The sequence below is a fragment of the Mixophyes fleayi genome, chromosome 4, assembly GCF_038048845.1.
Source record: "Mixophyes fleayi isolate aMixFle1 chromosome 4, aMixFle1.hap1, whole genome shotgun sequence".
Classification (NCBI taxonomy): Eukaryota; Metazoa; Chordata; class Amphibia; order Anura; family Limnodynastidae; genus Mixophyes; species Mixophyes fleayi.
This window is the reverse complement of record NC_134405.1, coordinates 95144768-95164192: the sequence shown is the minus strand read 5'-3', so window position 1 is coordinate 95164192 and position 19425 is coordinate 95144768. Positions and strand designations below refer to the sequence as shown.

The 19425-nt window shown below is 40.1% G+C and overlaps 1 protein-coding gene across 1 annotated transcript in view; it reads left to right on the top strand.

Annotated features, from left to right (window-relative positions):
- Window positions 1–19007, top strand: part of TICRR (TOPBP1 interacting checkpoint and replication regulator) — a 36183-nt gene extending 17176 nt beyond the window's left edge. Inside the window, exons 12-22 of the mRNA XM_075207770.1 lie at window positions 1310–1543; window positions 1668–1755; window positions 2742–2823; window positions 4081–4221; window positions 5288–5378; window positions 5625–5686; window positions 13590–13733; window positions 13902–14032; window positions 14124–16302; window positions 16393–16512; window positions 18140–19007. Of these exons, the coding sequence (XP_075063871.1) occupies window positions 1310–1543; window positions 1668–1755; window positions 2742–2823; window positions 4081–4221; window positions 5288–5378; window positions 5625–5686; window positions 13590–13733; window positions 13902–14032; window positions 14124–16302; window positions 16393–16512; window positions 18140–18279 (3412 nt within the window). The 3' untranslated portion in view covers window positions 18280–19007. The remainder of the gene's footprint in view (window positions 1–1309; window positions 1544–1667; window positions 1756–2741; window positions 2824–4080; window positions 4222–5287; window positions 5379–5624; window positions 5687–13589; window positions 13734–13901; window positions 14033–14123; window positions 16303–16392; window positions 16513–18139) is intronic.
- Window positions 19008–19425: the final 418 nt, after the last annotated feature.

Here is a 19425-nt window from a genome sequence, read left to right as displayed (position 1 = left end):
TCCAATTTGGGGGACCCCGCTAACATGGGTTGTATGAGGGGACTCAGGAGTTGGCACTTAAATAGATAATATAATGGTTGACAGATCCTCCCTTCTGCAACCCCTGTAGCTCCTCAGTGCCCAAGGAGTTGGGCTTAATTTGGGCTGCTCTGCAGCTATTTATATTACCTTCTTTTAACTTTTATTTACTTTGTGCCGGGTTAATGTGTGCTGCTCTGCACACATTAAGGATGACACAGACTAAGCTGGAAGGCTTCTTGAAATACATTTGTGGCAGCAAGCCCATCCCTTATGGGGCATGCAGTCTTCCATCACTAGAGCAATGGCGACCTGGTCAGAGCAGCCGTCATGGAGGGTCTATTTACTTCCACTGTCACTGCACCTGAAGGAAGCCTCAGGGTATCTGAGGCGGCTCAGAACACAGCCTTTATTCCTTCCTCCGTCTCGTCATCAGCCGTCGCAACCAGCAGGACTCTATGCCTGCATTCCTGGTACGCTTATGCAGGACTCAAAAAGTCTTTGGAGTCTTTGCTTCCCTATGCAAACTGTGTTTTGGTCTGGAGCTGGATGATACAAACTATAGTCTGACATATGATAAGAGCACCTATCTCTCTATGTTGTGTTCTTTGGTCACTCTCACAGGGGCATATTATCCTTTGCTGCAAGGTGTCCAGCGCCTAAAGCCCCAGACAGACCTACAGCCTGACACTTTGTGGCTGTGGTAGTGGGGGGCGCCTCCCTCTACATTCCTATATCCCTTGTCATCCCACTAGATCTGTGGAGGTATCTTGGGCTGTGCATAACGGGCTTCCGCAGATCACCTATGCTGGGTCGCCAACTGGTCCTCTGTCCACGGTTTTACCTGTTTTTATCATTTAATGTTTATTCGTCTTCTGACACGAGTTTTGGCCCCAAGATTTTGCGTGCTGGGTTGCCGAGCGTTCCCTTCCTTCGAAGAACTGCTTTGCAGTGTCCCTCCAGATTGGATGAAAGAGAAGAGGATTTTTAGACATTTCTGCAATTCCATTTGGGGGACACTGCGTTTCCTCCCTTTTGCATTACACTGAGGAGCTAGGGGTTGCAGAGGGGAGAAGTTTATGTCAACAGTTAAATTAACTATTTAAGTGCCCATTCCTGAGTCTGGGATTTAGACAGGTGATTTCAGGCAGATTTGATTTCTCGTAGCCAACATGCAGTAATGACTTTAATTAGGCAATATTATTTTGGGAGTGAATTTAGCCTTTTAATTGGGCTCCTGATACCACCTCCTATCTTGAACAATTTTTATTTTTTTTTATTCATCTTGCAGGTATATAGGAAGTATACCCAGAGTCCTTGCAGACATATATTTTAGTCTTGGGACACAGATCCCTAAGGAACTGGCCTTGGTACTACCTGCTGATGGAGAGGAATACCTGGTGCAGGAAGGAAAAACTCCCATGTATTCTCAACCATCCATTTCCAGGGTTCCAAGTCTGCCTCAGATAACTAATGAGGAAGATCAACTAGAAGAGCTTCGGACTAGATCAGCCAAAAAAAGGAGGTTGGTTTCTGTTTTATGCTGTATAACTTTGTTTTTTGTTTGTTTTCTCTGTTTATTATATAACTACCATGGCAACATTTGATAAGCATGGTAACTGGTTTAGCTTGCATGTCTCTTTCCAAAGGACAAGTACTGTAGCAAGACACAGGAGTATAACGGAGGCATCACAAACTATGAGGCAGATTGAAGTGCCAAAGAAACAAATGAATAGGGTAAGAGCTGCAGATCCTAATATTGTATGTATGTGCAGTGTTTATTCACATTATGCCATAGAAATATTGTGTGTTTGTGAGCGTATTATATGTAATTACACAGAAAATGGGGTTTGTTTTGTTTTTTAAAAAAATGAATGCGTATCATGCCAGAGAGTGACTTCCACATTCAGCAATTGTGGCCACTGCCTAAACGATTAATCAGTATAGTCCATTTTGAATATTTTGTCTTCCACGGTTGCTTTCTTTAGCAGGAAGGTTCTGTAAGTAGCTGTGACTTGCACTCAAAACTAAATGCGTTAAGGGCCTATTAAATTATTTGGGAAGGTGCCAATTAAAAAAAAAAAAAAAAAAGGTGTTTAATAAAACTGGTGCAAAGACGCAGCAACCAATCTAATTTCACCATGTACAATTTAGAAAATGAAAGTCGGGTGTGAATTGCACCTCATTCTGTGCACATCTAGCTGTGCACCAGTTTATATAAATTACTCTTAATTTATAGTCAGCCATTGTTTTATTTTTATTGCACTGGTTTATATATATTAAAAAAAATTATGAGATTATAAAATTATAAGTCAGATCATTTTCTCAACTTCATCAATACGTATATTTAGTAAATTATGAGTGTTCCTATCATGTAATGTGAAATGTGCTTTTTGTTTTTAAGATGCACATATTAAAATCATACTTTTACATGGACACATCAGCACAATCGCACGTATTTCATGCATATTTATTTTCACCTATGTTGTGTTTTTGAGTCCTTTCATTCGCTTGTATAAAAACAAAGATTTTGTTTCTCAGAATCCTACTGAAACTTACCAAAGATATTAGCTTGGTTCCTATGTCTATGCTTTTAGTCCAATGAAAATGATTTAGAAGATTCATGTTTCTCCCTAGATAATGACTGGTTTAACAATTCCCAATATTTAGAAAATTGTGTTTAAATATTTAAAGCAAATTTCTTGCATTTGTTTTCATTTTAGGAGAGCTCAAACACTAATCTGGTTGTTATGGTTGAGAAATTAAAGTTACCTCTGCAAGCACAGCCACAGAAAGATGCTGAAGGTATGGAATCATTTCCTGTACAGGCATTGTTTTATAAACCATTGACCCTTAGCTAACGCTTTTGCAGTTAAATATCTAGTGCACGCAGTTCTTGGTAATGTGTACAGTAGCACATCCTGCTTATGTTTACAATTTCTAAGCGATACATTAAGAATTATCTGGTGACCTAATGTTTTGGTCTTAAAATATATAAATATAATATGGTGCCGTAAGCATATACATTTTTCATAATATTGAATACCGTCCTTTTTTTTCCTATCTGTTTCACGACTTTGGCACCAGGATTTACGCTAGAGTAGAATTTGGGCAATCTTCCTCAATCTTAGAGAAGGAAGGACAGAAAATGTTCATTTCAGTATTTTATAAACTGAAAATGAGTAACCCCTCCAGTTGATGCTAGACTGGTGCTTTGTGCGTTTGCTTATTTTTACTTTAACAACTCTTCGGTTTTACCTTTCTCTCTGGCTGTATTATAACAGACCCATTGAGCCTTTTTTTTTTTTTTGGGGAGAACTGATAATACGTTTTCCAAGAGATCCCTTCTGGTTCTTGGAGCTTATCTGTTCTCGTTTAACAGGTGCTTTCTATGTGAAAGGGAATAAAGGGTTCAAGTATTGCCTTTCTAAAGGTAAATTAAGACTTGACGACAAGAAAGAAGAAAGTCAAGAGTTAAAGAGTAGTAGAATAGAGTAATGCAGATGAAGGCACACTACTTGGGCACCTTACATATTCAACAAGGAAGTTCAAAGTGGTGTCTACTACCATATTCTGGTAGCATATATAAGTTTTACACATTCAGCAATTGTCTGAAGCAAAAAAAATATACTAAAACAGGAAGTTCTGGTTGATAGTGGATTAATATTTCTTATCCATGGCCAAACACTTGGTATATGCCCTTTTGGGAAACAATGTTCTTTGCCTTTGAAAATTATGTGCCTCCTGTTTTCACATTCCTCTTAAAAAGACCATAACAGCTTAGGGGGGAAAAAAATCAATGTGTTCTTGCAGAATGTAACAATGATGATATCTGTAGGTGATTCTGCTTTAATTCCATGCTGTTTTCTTGTTTGCATGGATTCTGTGCAGGGATGTGTCTGTAATGAGGCGACTTAAGGTGTCTGCCACTACAGCTACGGTTCCTCTAGTCTGCCTTCATCCCTCTCGCGGTTCATTCTTACTGACTCGTATGTTTTATTTATTTTTTTAATTATTTATTTTCATACATTTTTTTATTTATTTTTTTTTATTTTTAAATAGCAACAAAAGTGAGGAGAAATTTATTTGTCCAAGAGAACCAATCTCCCACAAGGAAAGGCAGCAAGATGCCAAGGACCCAGTCTGTATCTGCTGTGGAGAACCTGAAACATAAGCGTAGCAAGACTCATGATGGAACTAAAGGTAACACATTATGATTATTTACGCTAGTATTTTCTGTTTTTAGTCTGCTTCTGATGTATATCATGCCACTTCTTATAGATCGCTCCCCAAATATACAGTTTCACCTTCCAAAGCACATTGTAAGGCAATATGTTGTCATATGTAAACCATTGTAATACTTACGGCATCTGTCTAGTTAAAGATTTGTTGCATTTTACTACCCTGAAATTTGTTCAGCTCTTTTGGTGTCCCTCTAAGTTTTGAGTGTTCGTTTCATGAAACCGTTCTGATGTACATGTAACGATAGGTAGGACTGCATGTGCATCACAAATGGGCACATTTACTTTATAGTAGTTTGTTTTCTTTTTCAGCCATTTAGTTGTACACAATCATGTTTTTGGAAGTCGAAGTCCAAACCTCAACTCCAGTGCAGTGATGTGGTGGGTCCTTAAGAGAGTTGTGCGTAAATAAATGCCCTTCAAGCATCTAATTAGCTGAAACAATTTTGTAGTGGGCCAAAATTCCTTAAATAGAATATAAGAGTGATAAACTCGCACAGAAAATTACTAAGTCATTGTTGCCAAGAGTGGTTCATAAGCTACTGAACCACTGGGTATACTTTTTCACATATGACTTCTTCATGTAGGGCTTTTTAATTATCTTTTTTTTTTGTTTTTTTTTTTGTTCTGGGTTTTTTTTTTTTTTGTTTGTTTTTTTAAAATTAGCAATGACAATAAGTTTTATGTGTTGGTCACATGAAATTATAGTTTGACTTTTTGAGGATTACATGATTGTTAACAATGTCCACATACGTAAATATATATAGTACATATATCTTTAGATGTCCCAGTGTGTTATCCAGGAAGAGTAGGACAGTGACATGTGCATGCTAGGTATTACAGTGCAGAACATGGGAATGCTAAAAGTAGTGACCTGGTAATGAGCGACAACAAAAGTAAAATGTAGGAAATGATCACCCTTCTTTACGTTACACATTTTATTAATTGTGGTATTGTCTAGTCACATGTTTTTGTTTTAGACTCCAACATTATAATGTGATTTTATTTGTTTGTTTCCTTTATCTTAGATCACTACAAGCTGTTGACAAAGAAAGTGACCGAGACCCCCACACACAAACAGTTAGCGAACAGACTGCTTCATAAGCAAATTAAAGGCCGGTGAGTGATTTGGATGGTGATGGTTTTATGTATTGGCCTGGAACAACAATACTTGTTTTATATTGTGTACTCCTCACACTGTGCACTTATTAACTAGGCTTATAACATCTGCTAAGCCATTCGTTATAAATAGATTGTCCAAACTGACTGTTTTACCTTTATATTACAATGCAATAAGGGGATCTAGAAATAGAATGAAACAGAGTAACCTTGTTGTTACATAATGATCACTATTTGCTTCTTCAGGCACAGTGAGTCTACATCTAGTATCAGTGTTGTTGAAGAATCTCCAGAAAAGGATATAAGAGGTAAATATTCATTCTTATCTATTGACTTACGAACCTGAGATAACACTGTAGCGTGATTGTGTTCAATGTATCTGTTCATTACTGGTGTATGTGAAAACGTTTCCAAATATGTCCCGCCAAATTATATGTGAAGTGCAATTCCTAGATGGGGGGGGGGGGGCTTACATATTTTGTTGCCTTAACACCCTGAGTACAGTGTTGTGACTTTGTTTAAAGTTTAGGTTTAACTTGCTGATCATGCTTAGCCTGCATACTGAGGGACAGCCACCTCACTGACTTCAGCCTCTGACCTGCCACTGCCTCATTCTCTCCTCGGACAAGCTCTATATTATAAGTGTCTCTTTTTTTTTTTCCTCCATCTATTCTTTCCCTGATCTTTATCGTAGGCTTCGTCTTTATCGTAGGCTTCGTCTTTATCGTAGGCTTCGTCTTTATCGTAGGCTTCGTCTTTATCGTAGGCTTCGTCTTTATCGTAGGCTTCGTCTTTATCGTAGGCTTCGTCTTTATCGTAGGCTTCGTCTTTATCGTAGGCTTCGTCTTTATCGTAGGCTTCGTCTTTATCGTAGGCTTCGTCTTTATCGTAGGCTTCGTCTTTATCGTAGGCTTCGTCTTTATCGTAGGCTTCGTCTTTATCGTAGGCTTCGTCTTTGGACTATATATCCTGTCTTACAAACATTGCAGCGAATTTATCCATCCTGGTGCTCCCTGATTCCGACTGTTGTGGACCTGTCCAAAGTGGTTGAGGGTCTCCAGGACTCACTGTTCGAAGTGGAAGTGCGCACTCTCATGGAGTTTTTCAGAGAAGTCAGTAGCCGATATCTCTGAAAGGGCATCACAGTGGTCAGATGTGTCTGAATTTCGCTCCAAAATCATGCTTCTCAAATCAATGATCATCATGGCTCTTTTCACATTACTCCTCTAATCTGGTGAGGAACCTTCAAATACTCCCATGGAGCTCTGTATGAGGTCCCTTTCCACTCTTTACTGGGCTGCCAGCAACAAGGACCCGGAGGCCTACCATCGCCTCCTCCCTTAAAGCACCCCTGTTCTTTGGGAGCATGAAACCCTACTTCACACAGCCAACCACTTGGCCTAGCTGCTGTCCATGTCAGACCTTTTGAAAACAACTGTTCCTGACAGCAATATCCTGATGGCAAGTTTCGCCAGCTGGACTCCTGTCCATGGTCACCATCACTGCCGCAGCCTGCTGTACCAAGGGAGACAAAATCCTGGCAATAGCCTAACACGCCTTTCTGATCAAATGGAAAGCTGTTGCCACTAATGTTTATCCAAGCCTCCATGTTTGCTGCATTTGGGCAACATTCAGGTGTTCATAAGCCCTTAAGTTACAAGTACATGTAGGCCACAGCAAGACATTATGACGTCTACCTCTCTTCCTGGATTTCCTCTAAACCCCTGACACAATACTATCACCAAGTGGTCTGTTGGAGCCTACTAGGAGTCGTGGGCCTTCTATCAGAATGACCCCAAGGCAATGCGTTGACCTCATCATGCTGACTCCTACCTCCACAATTATGTCTGGACTCCCTTTGTACCCCCTGCCATCACAGCATCGTGATAGTTTGCTTAGTACCTTAACATGCTCCAACATTGCATTCCTCTATTTCGCTCACAAGTCTCCACAATCTCTCATCACCTGGTCCATACCGCAAACTTTACTGTCCTATCTGTCCCTAATGTCTCCCCCCCACTAGAATGTAAGATCATGGACAGGGTCCTTTTATCTTATGTCATGTTTGTTTGTCCACCTTCATTCTACTTTTTGTCCTTTGTCCTGTTTGATGCTGTCCTTTGTTGCATCTGATATAGACTCTTCTGTGTGCTGGCAATTTGTTCTGTTTGCATCCATGCAGTTGTTAATCTGCTCAAATGTACTGTTATGATTACTGTTTTCTTGTATGTCACACGTGTACAACACTATGAACCCTTTGTGGCGCCTTATAAATAAAATATAGTAATCCCTCAGTAGAGGACTAGGACCGCACTGAGAGTGGCAAAGATTGGGCCAAATATAATTTAGCTGCACCATGTCAATAGAATTACTCTTCAGTGAACAAGTTTATCAAGGTGGTGCTTTTGATTCTGAACATTGGGGACCATAAGAGCCAGAAGTAGCTTGTGCATTTTTCTAAAAAGGGAAACCTAAAGCCAGTTTTCCTCCCTTCAGATCTGGTCTTTAGTGGGGCTAATGTCAGGGCAATGTATTAATACGTTAATGTGGATCTGTTTTACAGTATTTTAGAGCCTTGTATCCCATCTTTAGACTGACCTTGAGTTATGGAAACAGGGGAATTCCCAGTCTCTAGATTATTTAAGAGGGCCACAGTTTATCTCCCAGGCGCTGTATCCCTTGAATAAGAGGTTTTGAGGACCTTCAGCTTATTCTGCTTCGGCTGGGGGAGTCTTATCAGCAGTCTTTCCCTCCGTAAATCCACTCCTTACATGGAATGCTCTCTTAACCGCCTTTATTACTCCACTGGAGAAGTACCATGAAGCATTTACCACCAGGCAACTATTGAGTGCTCGGACTGTTTCCAAAAAAAAATACTAGCAAGTTAATTGGCTGCTATCAAATTGACGTGTGTGTGTGTGTGTGTGTGTGTGTGTGTGTGTGTGCGCGTGTGCGCGCGCGCTATGGGTTTTAGACTGTAAGCTCCAATGGGGGCAAGGACCGATGTGAGCAAGTTCTCGGTACAGTGCTGGGCAATTAGTAGCGCTTTATAAATAGCTGATGTTTCTCTTTGGTACAGTGACCAATATCCATCTTATGAAGTAGGTCATCCCTGTCTTTCCCTCACACTCCCAAGTGTCGCCCCATGCAGCACATTTCTGGGATAGCTGACTCGGGAGTTGTTTTCCTTGCAGTACTAGTCGCCTCATAGGGCTGGGCCAGAACTGTCTTCAACCTTTGAAAGGTTGCAGCTATTAGTTTGGACCTAAGCAGATTGGCAAGTGCTGAGTTCCATCTCCAGGTTACAGGAGCTTGTGGAACTTCACCACAATTGCTAGTGGCAAGTAAATCTCACAACTTTTACTGTAGACATGCATGGTCGGGACAAAATACGCCCCAATCTGCCCCAAAAACGCTCGCTTTTGTGTATAGCTCTGTCTGTTTTCACGTACGCTTCGCTCCTTTTGGGGTCTGTTGGGGAGGTACGTGTTAAGCTCTTGTTGCCATAAAGTCCAGTGATTTGAGACATTTAGTGCACATAAAGATGCCCTTGATTTTCCTGTATACACCTTCCTGGTCTCTTCATCATTGACATGATAGAGAAGCAGAGGCACACTTCACCTGCAGCAACAAAGGACCTTCAACCCCCTGCTCCTTCCAAGCTTATTCTATTTTTGCTTATTCTCTGTATGCCATGGGTGTTTTTTCCTTGGCTTTCCTGTGCAGCATTGATTCAGTCTACACATGGAAAGTGTATTGGCACTTATCCATTAGGCCTTTTGTCCTTCCACATTTTGAGCAGGCTTTATTTGTTGACTCTTTTTTTTTTTTTTTTCACTGCCAGTAGTTATACTTTTGTTAGATTGCCGTTTCATTATGTGACACAATGGACAGTGCTTTGCCTCAGTGGGAGGCTGTAATAGCCCTTCAGAGATGTCCTCTTTGGCAAATGTTGCAGGCATAAGAGGTAATTAATCTTAACCTTTTGTCTGGGTCCCACTTGTGGTAACTGCCTTTAATTTTTGTCAGACATTTTGAACAAGGTTTTGGAGAAGGTCCAGTCTAATAACTGGTATTTCCTTTCATCCTATCTGGGGGACACTGCTACCATGGGGTTGTATGAGGGGAGTGTGGAGTTGGCACTTAACTAGTCTGTTCAGGGAACAGTGGATAACGTCCTCTGAAGACCTTTGGATTCACGGGATCATGACAAGAGGGTACATGATAGACCGGTCAGGTCCAGCCCCACGTCGCTTCTTTGCAACATCTTTACCCCGCGATCCAGAAAGAAGACAGGTGATGCGGCTTTGTGTCGCTTCTCTTCTTTCTGCAGGAGTCATTTGCACGATACCAGACAACCAAAAAAGACCCGTTTCTGGTCCCGAAGCCGGATGGATCATTCCAACCCATTTTAAATTTAAAGAGTTTAAATATACACCTAAGAGTGGACAAATTTTGCATAGAGTCCCTCCAATCAGAAATCAATGGACTGGAGGCAGACTAATTTTTAGCCTCAATAAATATAAAAGACACTTACCTTCATTTGGGAGGGCCACCAGTCACTTCTCAGATTTGCAGTGGGTTTACCCACTACCCTTCGGCCTTTCCACAGCGCCCAGAGTCTTCAGAGAAATCATGTCCGTAATGGCAGCATGTCTTCATTTAAGAGCGGTCAAAATAATACCATATTTAGACAACCCCCTCATCAAGGCCACATCACCTGCTTTCAGTGGGACCTCTTGACGAAGTGGTCAGGTTCCCATCTGCAGTTGGAACGGCAGAGGATCTGCTTGTCTTCCAAAACGAGGGTGTCTCTTCAGTGGTGGTTGGTCCAGGATCACCTGGCGGTAGGCAGGTCGTTTGCCCAGTGGTCCTGGATCATTGTGACCACAGACGGCTGGGGGGCTGTGGGACTTCACTTACGGCTTCAAGGCCTTTGGTCGACTCGGGAGTCTTCCCTGTCTATCCATATTCTGGAGTTAAAGGCCATGCTACTTATATCAACAGACAGGGATGAACCAGAAGTGCAGGAGCAATGGCAATGGCAGCACAGATCTTCGCCTGGGCGGAACAGATTGTTCCCACAATCTCAACGCTATTCATCCCAGGCATCCAGAACTGGGAAGCAGATTATCTAAGCCGTAATGCCGGGGTGAGTGGTCACTCCATCCGGAGGTCTTCCATTCGCTGATCCGGAAATGGGGTCTCCTGGACCTGTAGCGTCGAGGCACAACAGGAAGATCCCAAGATTCTGCACAAGGGCAAGGGACACCCTGGCAGTAGTGGTCAAAGTGGTCAAAGTCATGACAATGCCCTGGGACTTCTGGTTGGGATATCTTTGTCATACATTGTCCTTTCGTCTTTCCCGGTTTCTGGCATTCCTCCTAGATGCAGGTCTCCGATTGGGCTCCTTTAAAAGTACAAATATCAGCCCTTTCGGTTTTCTTACATCTTCAATTGGCGGACATGCCGAATATTAGGACGTTTCTACAGGGAGCCTTGCATATCCAGCCGCCTTATGCCCTGCCTATAGCACCATGGGATCTCAACCTGCTACTCGATATACTTAAGGGTCCTCATTTTGAACATCTTGGGCAGCAAGAATTAGTGCCTCAGCGAACCAACCTTGCAGAGCAGCCACCTGGTCCTCGGTCCATACTTTTGCAAAATTCTAGCAATTCCATGTCTTTGCGTCTACAGACCCCAATCTTGGCCGTAGTGCTCTTCGTGCCGGGCTGTCACAGCGGTCCCACCCTTAGGGCTTTAGAATGTCCCCATGGTGTAGCAGTGTCCTCCAGATAGGATGAAAGAGAAAAGAGGATTTTTATACTTGGGATAAATCCGTTTCGCTAATTCCATCTGGTGGACACTGTGTTCCCTCCGTTCTGCTCTTCGGCTGTTCTTTGGTTGTTTGGCTTATCTTTCTTGGGGCTTTATAATTAAACTGAAGAGCTGCAGGGGATTGCAGAGGGGAGGGGTCTGTCAGCATTGATACATTAAACAAGTTGACTAGTTAAATGCCAACTCGCTTCCCTCATACAACCCATGGTAGCAGCGTCCCCCAGATGGAATCAGAAATGGATTTATCGTATAAGTATAAAAATCCTCTCTAATATCTTTTGTTAACAGTTTGGTCTCTGAAAAATAGGGTGTATTAGAAACTGGCCCAAGCTGTTTTATAAACAGGCCCAAGTTACCTCCATGTTGTTCCTGGGTGTCCTGTTTGATACGGTGCAACAGGATATTCCTTTACCTTGGATAAAATTCACTTGCCCTTCTTGACCAACTCATGCACAACCAGCAAGCACTGCATGAGAGTAGAAGTGGTCTCCACTTGAAAGTTTACAGTTGCACATATGCCCCCTTCAGAACATACTTGTGGAACAGATCTATCAAGTACCTTTCAAGTCCAATCCAACTATCACCCAGGCTGGTTACCTCCTTTAAAGGAGTAGTGCATGGATCCATCTCATCTGGTGGTGGAAAGGAAACTCTTTTTAGTCAGGTAGTCACTAGTGATGCCATTCTTAACGCCATAACTTTGCCAACACGTCCAAGGGATATATGGTCTTTTCATCAGTCCTCTTCACATATAAACATCTTGAAACTCTGAGCCATTTATCTGATCCTGAGCAATACGCGCAGATAGCTCCATGGCCATTTCAGTTCGTTACCTTTTTTTTTTTTTTTTACTTCTTATCCCCAAAATTCTTCAGAAGGTAAGATTTGAAGGAGGTTTTGGCTTTGATCATCACGCCAGGTTTGTTACCCAAATTGTTATAATGTGCTGATCTGGCCCACCTGTATTTGGCCATGATGTGTTCTTTTTCCTGAAATCCCGTTTCATTTTGCCTTCTCTTGAAGCCGACTTTTTTTTTTTTATTCTCCTGCAAACACTGATTTAGATTATGTTCAGAGAGCCGAAACCTTAATTTTGCCGTGGCTACCAAAGGGTTTGAAAGGTACATTGTCTTCTGTGAAGACCGTGGTTACCCACTAGAGATTTTCCATCTCTCCTGTCTACTTCTATCAATTCAGGACTGGTCTTGAACTTCCCACATGGTTGCAGGTTTATACCCGCTCTGCTTTTTCAGTGCCTACTAGCTATATTTCTTTATATAGTCTTTATTTGCAAGGAATGCACCAAATTTGATCATACTTTCCCACTCGTGTTGCTCTGTGGGACCTTAATTTAAGTCTGAATGTTCTACAAAGTGCTCCTTATTAGCCCTTTAGTGTGATTCCCCTATGCTTCCTCACTTTTTTCTTCGCTATTGTCTCTAGACGTAACTCTGAGCTTGTTACTCTCTTCCATTTTTCTCATTATCTACACTCTTCCTTAGGAATTACACCCTGTAGCACACATTATCGCTAAAATTTTAATTTGGCGGTAATTGCAGGGGGATGTGCATGACCCTTTAGGGCCATGTGGTTATGTATATTCCCCCTACCCCCTTCAGAATTTTATAAACTTCATGCTATTCCAACTTTTTAATGGAAATGTAAACAGATAGATCTAGGAAAATGAACCAATTGTTGACATCGGACTCCGCTTATCTCAACCACTGATGGTGCTTGAATGTTTCCATGTACCAGAGTCACACAATGTTTTGTGAGAAAATAGCATTTATATTGTTGACATAGAATTTTCTTTCTCAGTAAATGGGGAAGCATGAGTCTTTTTACGTTCATAAAGAAATATTTTTGATATTTTACTCTTTTGTCCATTAAGTAAAGATTTAGGCATAAGTTTCCTTCTTTGAAACTTACCCTAGATTGCACTTTTGGTAAATATCACCTGGTGCAGATTATAAAGACACAATTGTTTCTACTGTTGTAGTATCTCCCTTCTTATTGAAGGAGAAATAATCAATGGTGTCTGGCTCACTCTATATTTTATATCTGCAAAAACAAGAAAATTGAATTAACTATTACTAAATAGTCCTCCACGAGGAGATGCGTCAAGCTTTGGTCTCCCCATTTAGTGATATCTGTGTCATTTTAAAAGGCTAAGTTAATGTTCCTCCCATGGCAGTACCTATGAGACGCATTTTCCCAACTCAGTAGTTTTTATTTTTATTTTAATTCATTTATTTTTTTTAAGTTCACCTAATTTATTTGAAAAATCCAATCCTACATATCTGTTAGGTTAATAAGAGATATATATGTCTTTATTAGGAGTATGGGAAACATTTCTTTTCTTCATTTCAGAACTTGATTTACGAAGAAGTCCCCGTATTAAGCAACTGTCCTTTACAAGGAGAAACTCTTCTTTTTACGCTTCCCAGCCAAAATCACGTAATCTGGACAGGGTCCACTCAGTCATCCAGCAGCTGCCTTGTGGTGATGAGAAAGGTACAATACTTCCACATGGTTTTTTTGTTGGTGAAATTTGGTCTTTCTTTTTCTGTGGTATCAATAGAACACATCAAACCTCTTTACAGATAATGTTTTTAGGAAACTAAATACAAACACAGAGCTTTAAAATGTGTAATTAAATGATGTAACCTTTTGTGTTTTTAGGCAGTGCACCCTGCTCTGAGCCAAAAACCCCTAAAACACTGTTGTTTAGAGAGGTTCAGCTGATGAATAGTCCTTCAACACGAAGGGCGAGAAGAAGGCTCTTAAATGAAACTGAGCCGGTTACTTATCAGGTAATTTAGACTGTGTTTTATTTATAAAGACATTGTGGGAATTCTAAATTAACTTTCATGGTACTTACATATGTACTTGTTACTTTGGTAGATGCCAGGAAAATCCCAAAGGCAGACTCCAAAGAAAACTCCTCAGAAATCAATTCAAAGTTGTGAGGAACTACTGGAAAAGAACAGGATGTCTGGAAAATCCCCTTCTGCACCACGTACACCAGTTCGAACTCCCAAAATACTAAAGACCCCTTCCAAAAGTCCACTGGAGACGAAAAGTGCTGCTAAAAACTTGGGGAAATATTTCTCAACATCTAAAATGGAGGAAAAGTCTCCCATTAAATCTTGTGACCGAAGAAGTGAGAGATTAGCTCAAGTAACGCCTAACAAGAGTGGCTTTCCTGGTTTGTGTGTTATGTCTCCATTAAAGACGCTAAGACAGCCGTTTACTCCCCAAAAGGAAAGAGCAGAAATATCACACGATCAAATGTTGAAAAGTCCACAGAAAACACCCAAGAAAGTTTTAAACACTAATGCTACTGCATGGCAAAGACCACAACTTTCACGCACCCCAAGAAAATCCCCTCGGTTACAAAGTCCAAATACAGAATGTGTTACCCCAACAAGGTGCCACCTTCGAACGCCGCAGAAGTCTATCTCCCATACACCCACACCAAAAAAAAGTGTTGAGAGGAAGCTCTCTGTGTTATCTTGTGCAACAGAATGTACTCCTAAAAAGGAAACCTTCTGCTCTCCTAGAAAACATGCAGCTGAAGTTTGTTCTATTTCACCAAATACCTCTCCATCCACGAAAACATCTACTCTGGGAATGTTTTCAATGCCATTATGTCAACCAATACTTCGAACTCCTAGAAAATCCCAGGTGGAGGATATTAAACCTGACTGTTCTCAGGTGATTGCAGAGAAACACAAATTGCTTCCATATTCAAAAGACACCAGTCACCTGACTGAAGAAGTAGGTGTTGCTAAAAATCTGGTTGCGGGCTCTGTACCCATGTTGCCCAAAAATATACAAGTTTCTGGGGAGGTTTTATCTCCAGGTGTAAATGGCTCTTCAGCATCCAAAGTTCTCTCCCACAACAGTAGAGGTGAGCTTATTGTTTTGTGTGAAAGGTTGGATGTGTCCTCTTTGGAGAGTTCAGAAGATTCAGGATCTTTTGCCATTACTTCTCAAACAGATGAAAGTATTGATATATCCGAAGCCAAAGTTGTGCCAACAGAAACCTCTGATCTGAAGATGAAATTGTTGATTAAGCGAAAGTCTACTGACACCGATTTAATGAACCAATTCTCATCCACACCGAGGGATGTGGGAAATGTGCAGTGCACCTCTCCTTATGGTTTACGATGTACTGTTGACAGGCGACAGCGAGAAGCTGCTGCACGGCTTGGAACTCCACAAATTCCTGCTACATTCTCAACTCCAAAAAGTCAGAAGAAAATTAACCCACCTCCAGTTTATGAAGTTCAACTTGAGATGCAGGATTCAGGGTTGCCTAAACTTCGTTTTAAAAGAACAGATTCCAACCTTACCATTGATAGGGGTTCCCAAACAAGAATTGATGAATCTCCAACTCTTTCCCTCAATAAAAAAGGAGATGAAAGCCCTTTTGGTGAGACATGGTGCAATAAGCATGTGATGAAGTTGGAATCTTGTGTTTCTCCTTACCTGCGATCATCCCATAACACACCTGGAAAAATGCAGACCTTTATCTGCCAATCTTACACACCAAACAGGTGCTCTTCTAATACTGCTTCCCCAATACAGGCAGATGCTGCAAGTCCTTGGACGCCATCACCAAAATACAAAGATAAAAATGGCAGTGATGTCATTAATAACTGGCCAAGGAAAAAGAAAGCAACTGCTGTAAATGCGAATGTTCCAAGAGGAGAGAAGAAGCAGGACTACACAAATAGTGCACCATCAACTGACGAAGGATCTCTAGAAGAAGTTGTTAATAAGGCATCGCCTTTGGGGGACTTAATATTAGATGGGGTGGTTTCCAAACTTCTTGAGCACTCTCCAGTCATAGAATTGGAAAGTAAACGTGAAATTGGCGCTATGGCAGTTAAATGTAGAAAACGATGCTTTGACCTTTTGTCCCCCACTAAAGAAACTCAGCCCAGTTTTAAAAGGTCATACAAGTTGAGTAGTGCACATGAGGGCATGGAAGAATGCGTAGTCTCGTCAAGTCCGTCCTCCAACTTGAATTCCTCACAACAAAGTTCCTGTGAAGATGAAGTCTTTAATATTTCAGGTAACTAATGGGTGACTAGCTATCTGTCTACTGTGCATTATGTCTGCAATTGGAACGTATACAAATGAATGATTTGTTTTGTCTTATCAGGATTGACCCCACCTAATAAGGTACTGAAAAGTTCTTTGTCTGCAAGTGGTCTGTTATCACTCACTCAGTCGCCAATGCTGTTTAAGGGGAAAACGCCATCAATCAAGAGAAAGATAGAAGGTGAAGACAGCTCTTTATGAATCTTGAGTTAATATTGTATGACACACAAATGTATTAAAATAGTGTGATGTGCACAAATACTTTTTGGTTTCTTAACTGCACACAAAAAAGACAACTAGAACTCAAACCATATGTTTTAAAGATCCTCTCTCCAACAAGTCCTGAGCAGTACTGAATATTCTGTTTCCATAAGGCAATCTACAAGATAAGATCACCAGGCTTAAGCTGGGTACACACTACAGCAATTTCGACCAACTTTTTATGCTGAGTGATTTTACATGCGATCGATGGTCCAATCACTTGGTCCATGGACTGCATACACACTAGCCTTGTTTAGGACGGTAAAGGGAAGAGCGGACGTCCCTTTAGCGACTTTTTACAGCCATGTTATCGTGAGCAATGACTGTAATTTCGTACTCACTGTTGTGGATCGGTCAGAAGTTTATACACACTACACAGCGTAAACGAGATTGGACCGAAAATATTAAACAGTGCGACCAACCAAATGAGGAGATAATCGTCCATTTGGGCAGACTTTCGACCATCGTGTCACTGCACACACTGACCTGACTTTTGAACGAGCGGTCGTATGTCGGCTGATTGAGCCGATTATTGGATGAAAACAGTGTAGTGTGTACCCAGTTTTATAGGGCAATTGGGAAACGGATAAGTCTTAGCAGATAGGTGAAGATATGATTGTCTAATATAAGTCAGACAGTTTATGGTATTACTTGCTTTTCTTTAATATTTCACAGCTTGGCATTTAAAATATTTCGATATATCATGTCTATCCACCTATATAGCACTAATATATAGCTGTAAGAAAATACACATCTGATACATATACTCATATAATGTGTACATATTCTGATCTCTTGAAAGCTAGTCTTGAACAGTGGTAAAATTACAAAATTTTACATTGGTCACTAATGTTGGTATAATTACAATTTCAGGTAAAGTTACTGCAATATATGGTTTCTGCGATACGAAGTGTGTGTGTGTGTGTGTGTGTGTGTGTGTGTACAATGTGTGTGTGTATTATATATATATATATATATATATATATATATATATATATATATATATATATATATATATATATATATATATATATATTATACACGCACACACATTATATATATATATATATATATATATATATATATATATATATATATATGTGTGTGTATAATTTATATATATATATATATATATATATATATATATATATATATATATATATATATATATATTACACACATATATGTGTGTGTGTGTGTGTGTATGCATATGTTTGTGTGTATACTTACATACATAGGTTTCGAGAATACAAGTACAGATAGAGAGGGCATTGGCTGTAATTTACTCATTACACACTCAAGCCCACTCCATGTACAGGAAAATATTAAGCTAGAGGGTGATCCAATGGCATAGAATAACATAGTAAACTCTGTCCCAGTTGGCTAGTATATACAGGTTTTGTTGTTTTTGCAAAACCCTCCTTGTTTGTTGAGTTGACATTTTGGCTTTTACAACCTCATGTTTGCAAAATAGTGCTCTGTTTTAAAGACCATCCAATATTGCACATTAAACATTGTTTCACCTTTATTTTCTTTCTGTATTCCAGATGGGGGGTCTGAACATGGTACACCAGAGATGAAAAGACCAGCATTTCACACTTCTAATCTGGATGACTCTCCTTTTAGCACTACTGCCCCAAGGCGTACCATCAGCCGAACATATACGCGCAAAAAGCTCATAACATGACATACATTTGTTACAGTGTATTATATCAGTTCTTATTACAGAGCTGGCTGCCACTGTTATAATACAATGTAAGAATGTTTGCTCAAAGGCATTTAAGGAGGAGTGTTTAATTGGATACTGCTCAATGTCCTAATCCCTTATTTATTTTAGTCAGACCAGTTTAGAAATAACTGTTGAAAGTTGATGTTCTGTTTAGGAATTTCAGATGTTTAAATATAAAAGACAACAGACTGAATAACAAGTGATGCTCAACCTGTACCTGGTTACTGATCATTTATGTGGAGGATGCTTTGTTTATGATCTAATCCTGTGAACACGGCAGTTATGACAAGAGGATGTATCCTTGAGAAATTTCTTTTGTGTTACTGAAAATAGAAGGTGGTACACTTTATATTGTATGCAATAGAAGGTTGTATATGCTGCACAATGAGAAATAACATCTTGCTGTGTGCTACAAATTTCCTACCTTCACTCCCCTTTTTGAAGAGCTTCACTTTGTATTAAAAACAAAATGACAGAAATTGGCAGACACAGAGCACAGTAGTCTGAACAGGTGTAAATATATCAACAGGAAGTATTTATGTAAAAATGTATGAAATTAAATGTGTTATGTCAGTTGTGCATGTTTTTCTTTTGTTTTTTTTACAATACAAAGTTAATGTAGATATCATGTATATGAAATAATTTTAATAAGGTACTTTTGTAACAATAAACTATAATTTCTGAAATACTTGACTCATCTGTTGTGTCAAGTAAGCAAGTATATAATATATATGCGCGCACACACACACACTGGTCGAAGTGAAAATTTAGAAGTGGAGGTATGACATATGTAATGGGAATGTAAGTGAATGGAATTTGATAGTTTTACTATGAAGACAGGAGTAGTGGTGGTATGACATACTACTGTACACCAGCCCACTTCGACCACTGTGTGTGTGTGCATATATGGACAAAAGTATTTGGCCACACCTGTTATTGAATTGAGGTGTTTCAATTTGACCCCTTTCCAGAGGTATATTAAATCAAGCACCTATCCATGCAGTTTCCATTTGCAAACATTTGTGATACAAAATGGGTTGTTCTGAAGAGCTCAGTGACTTCAAGCATGGTACTGTGATAGGATGCCACCTTTGCAATAAGACG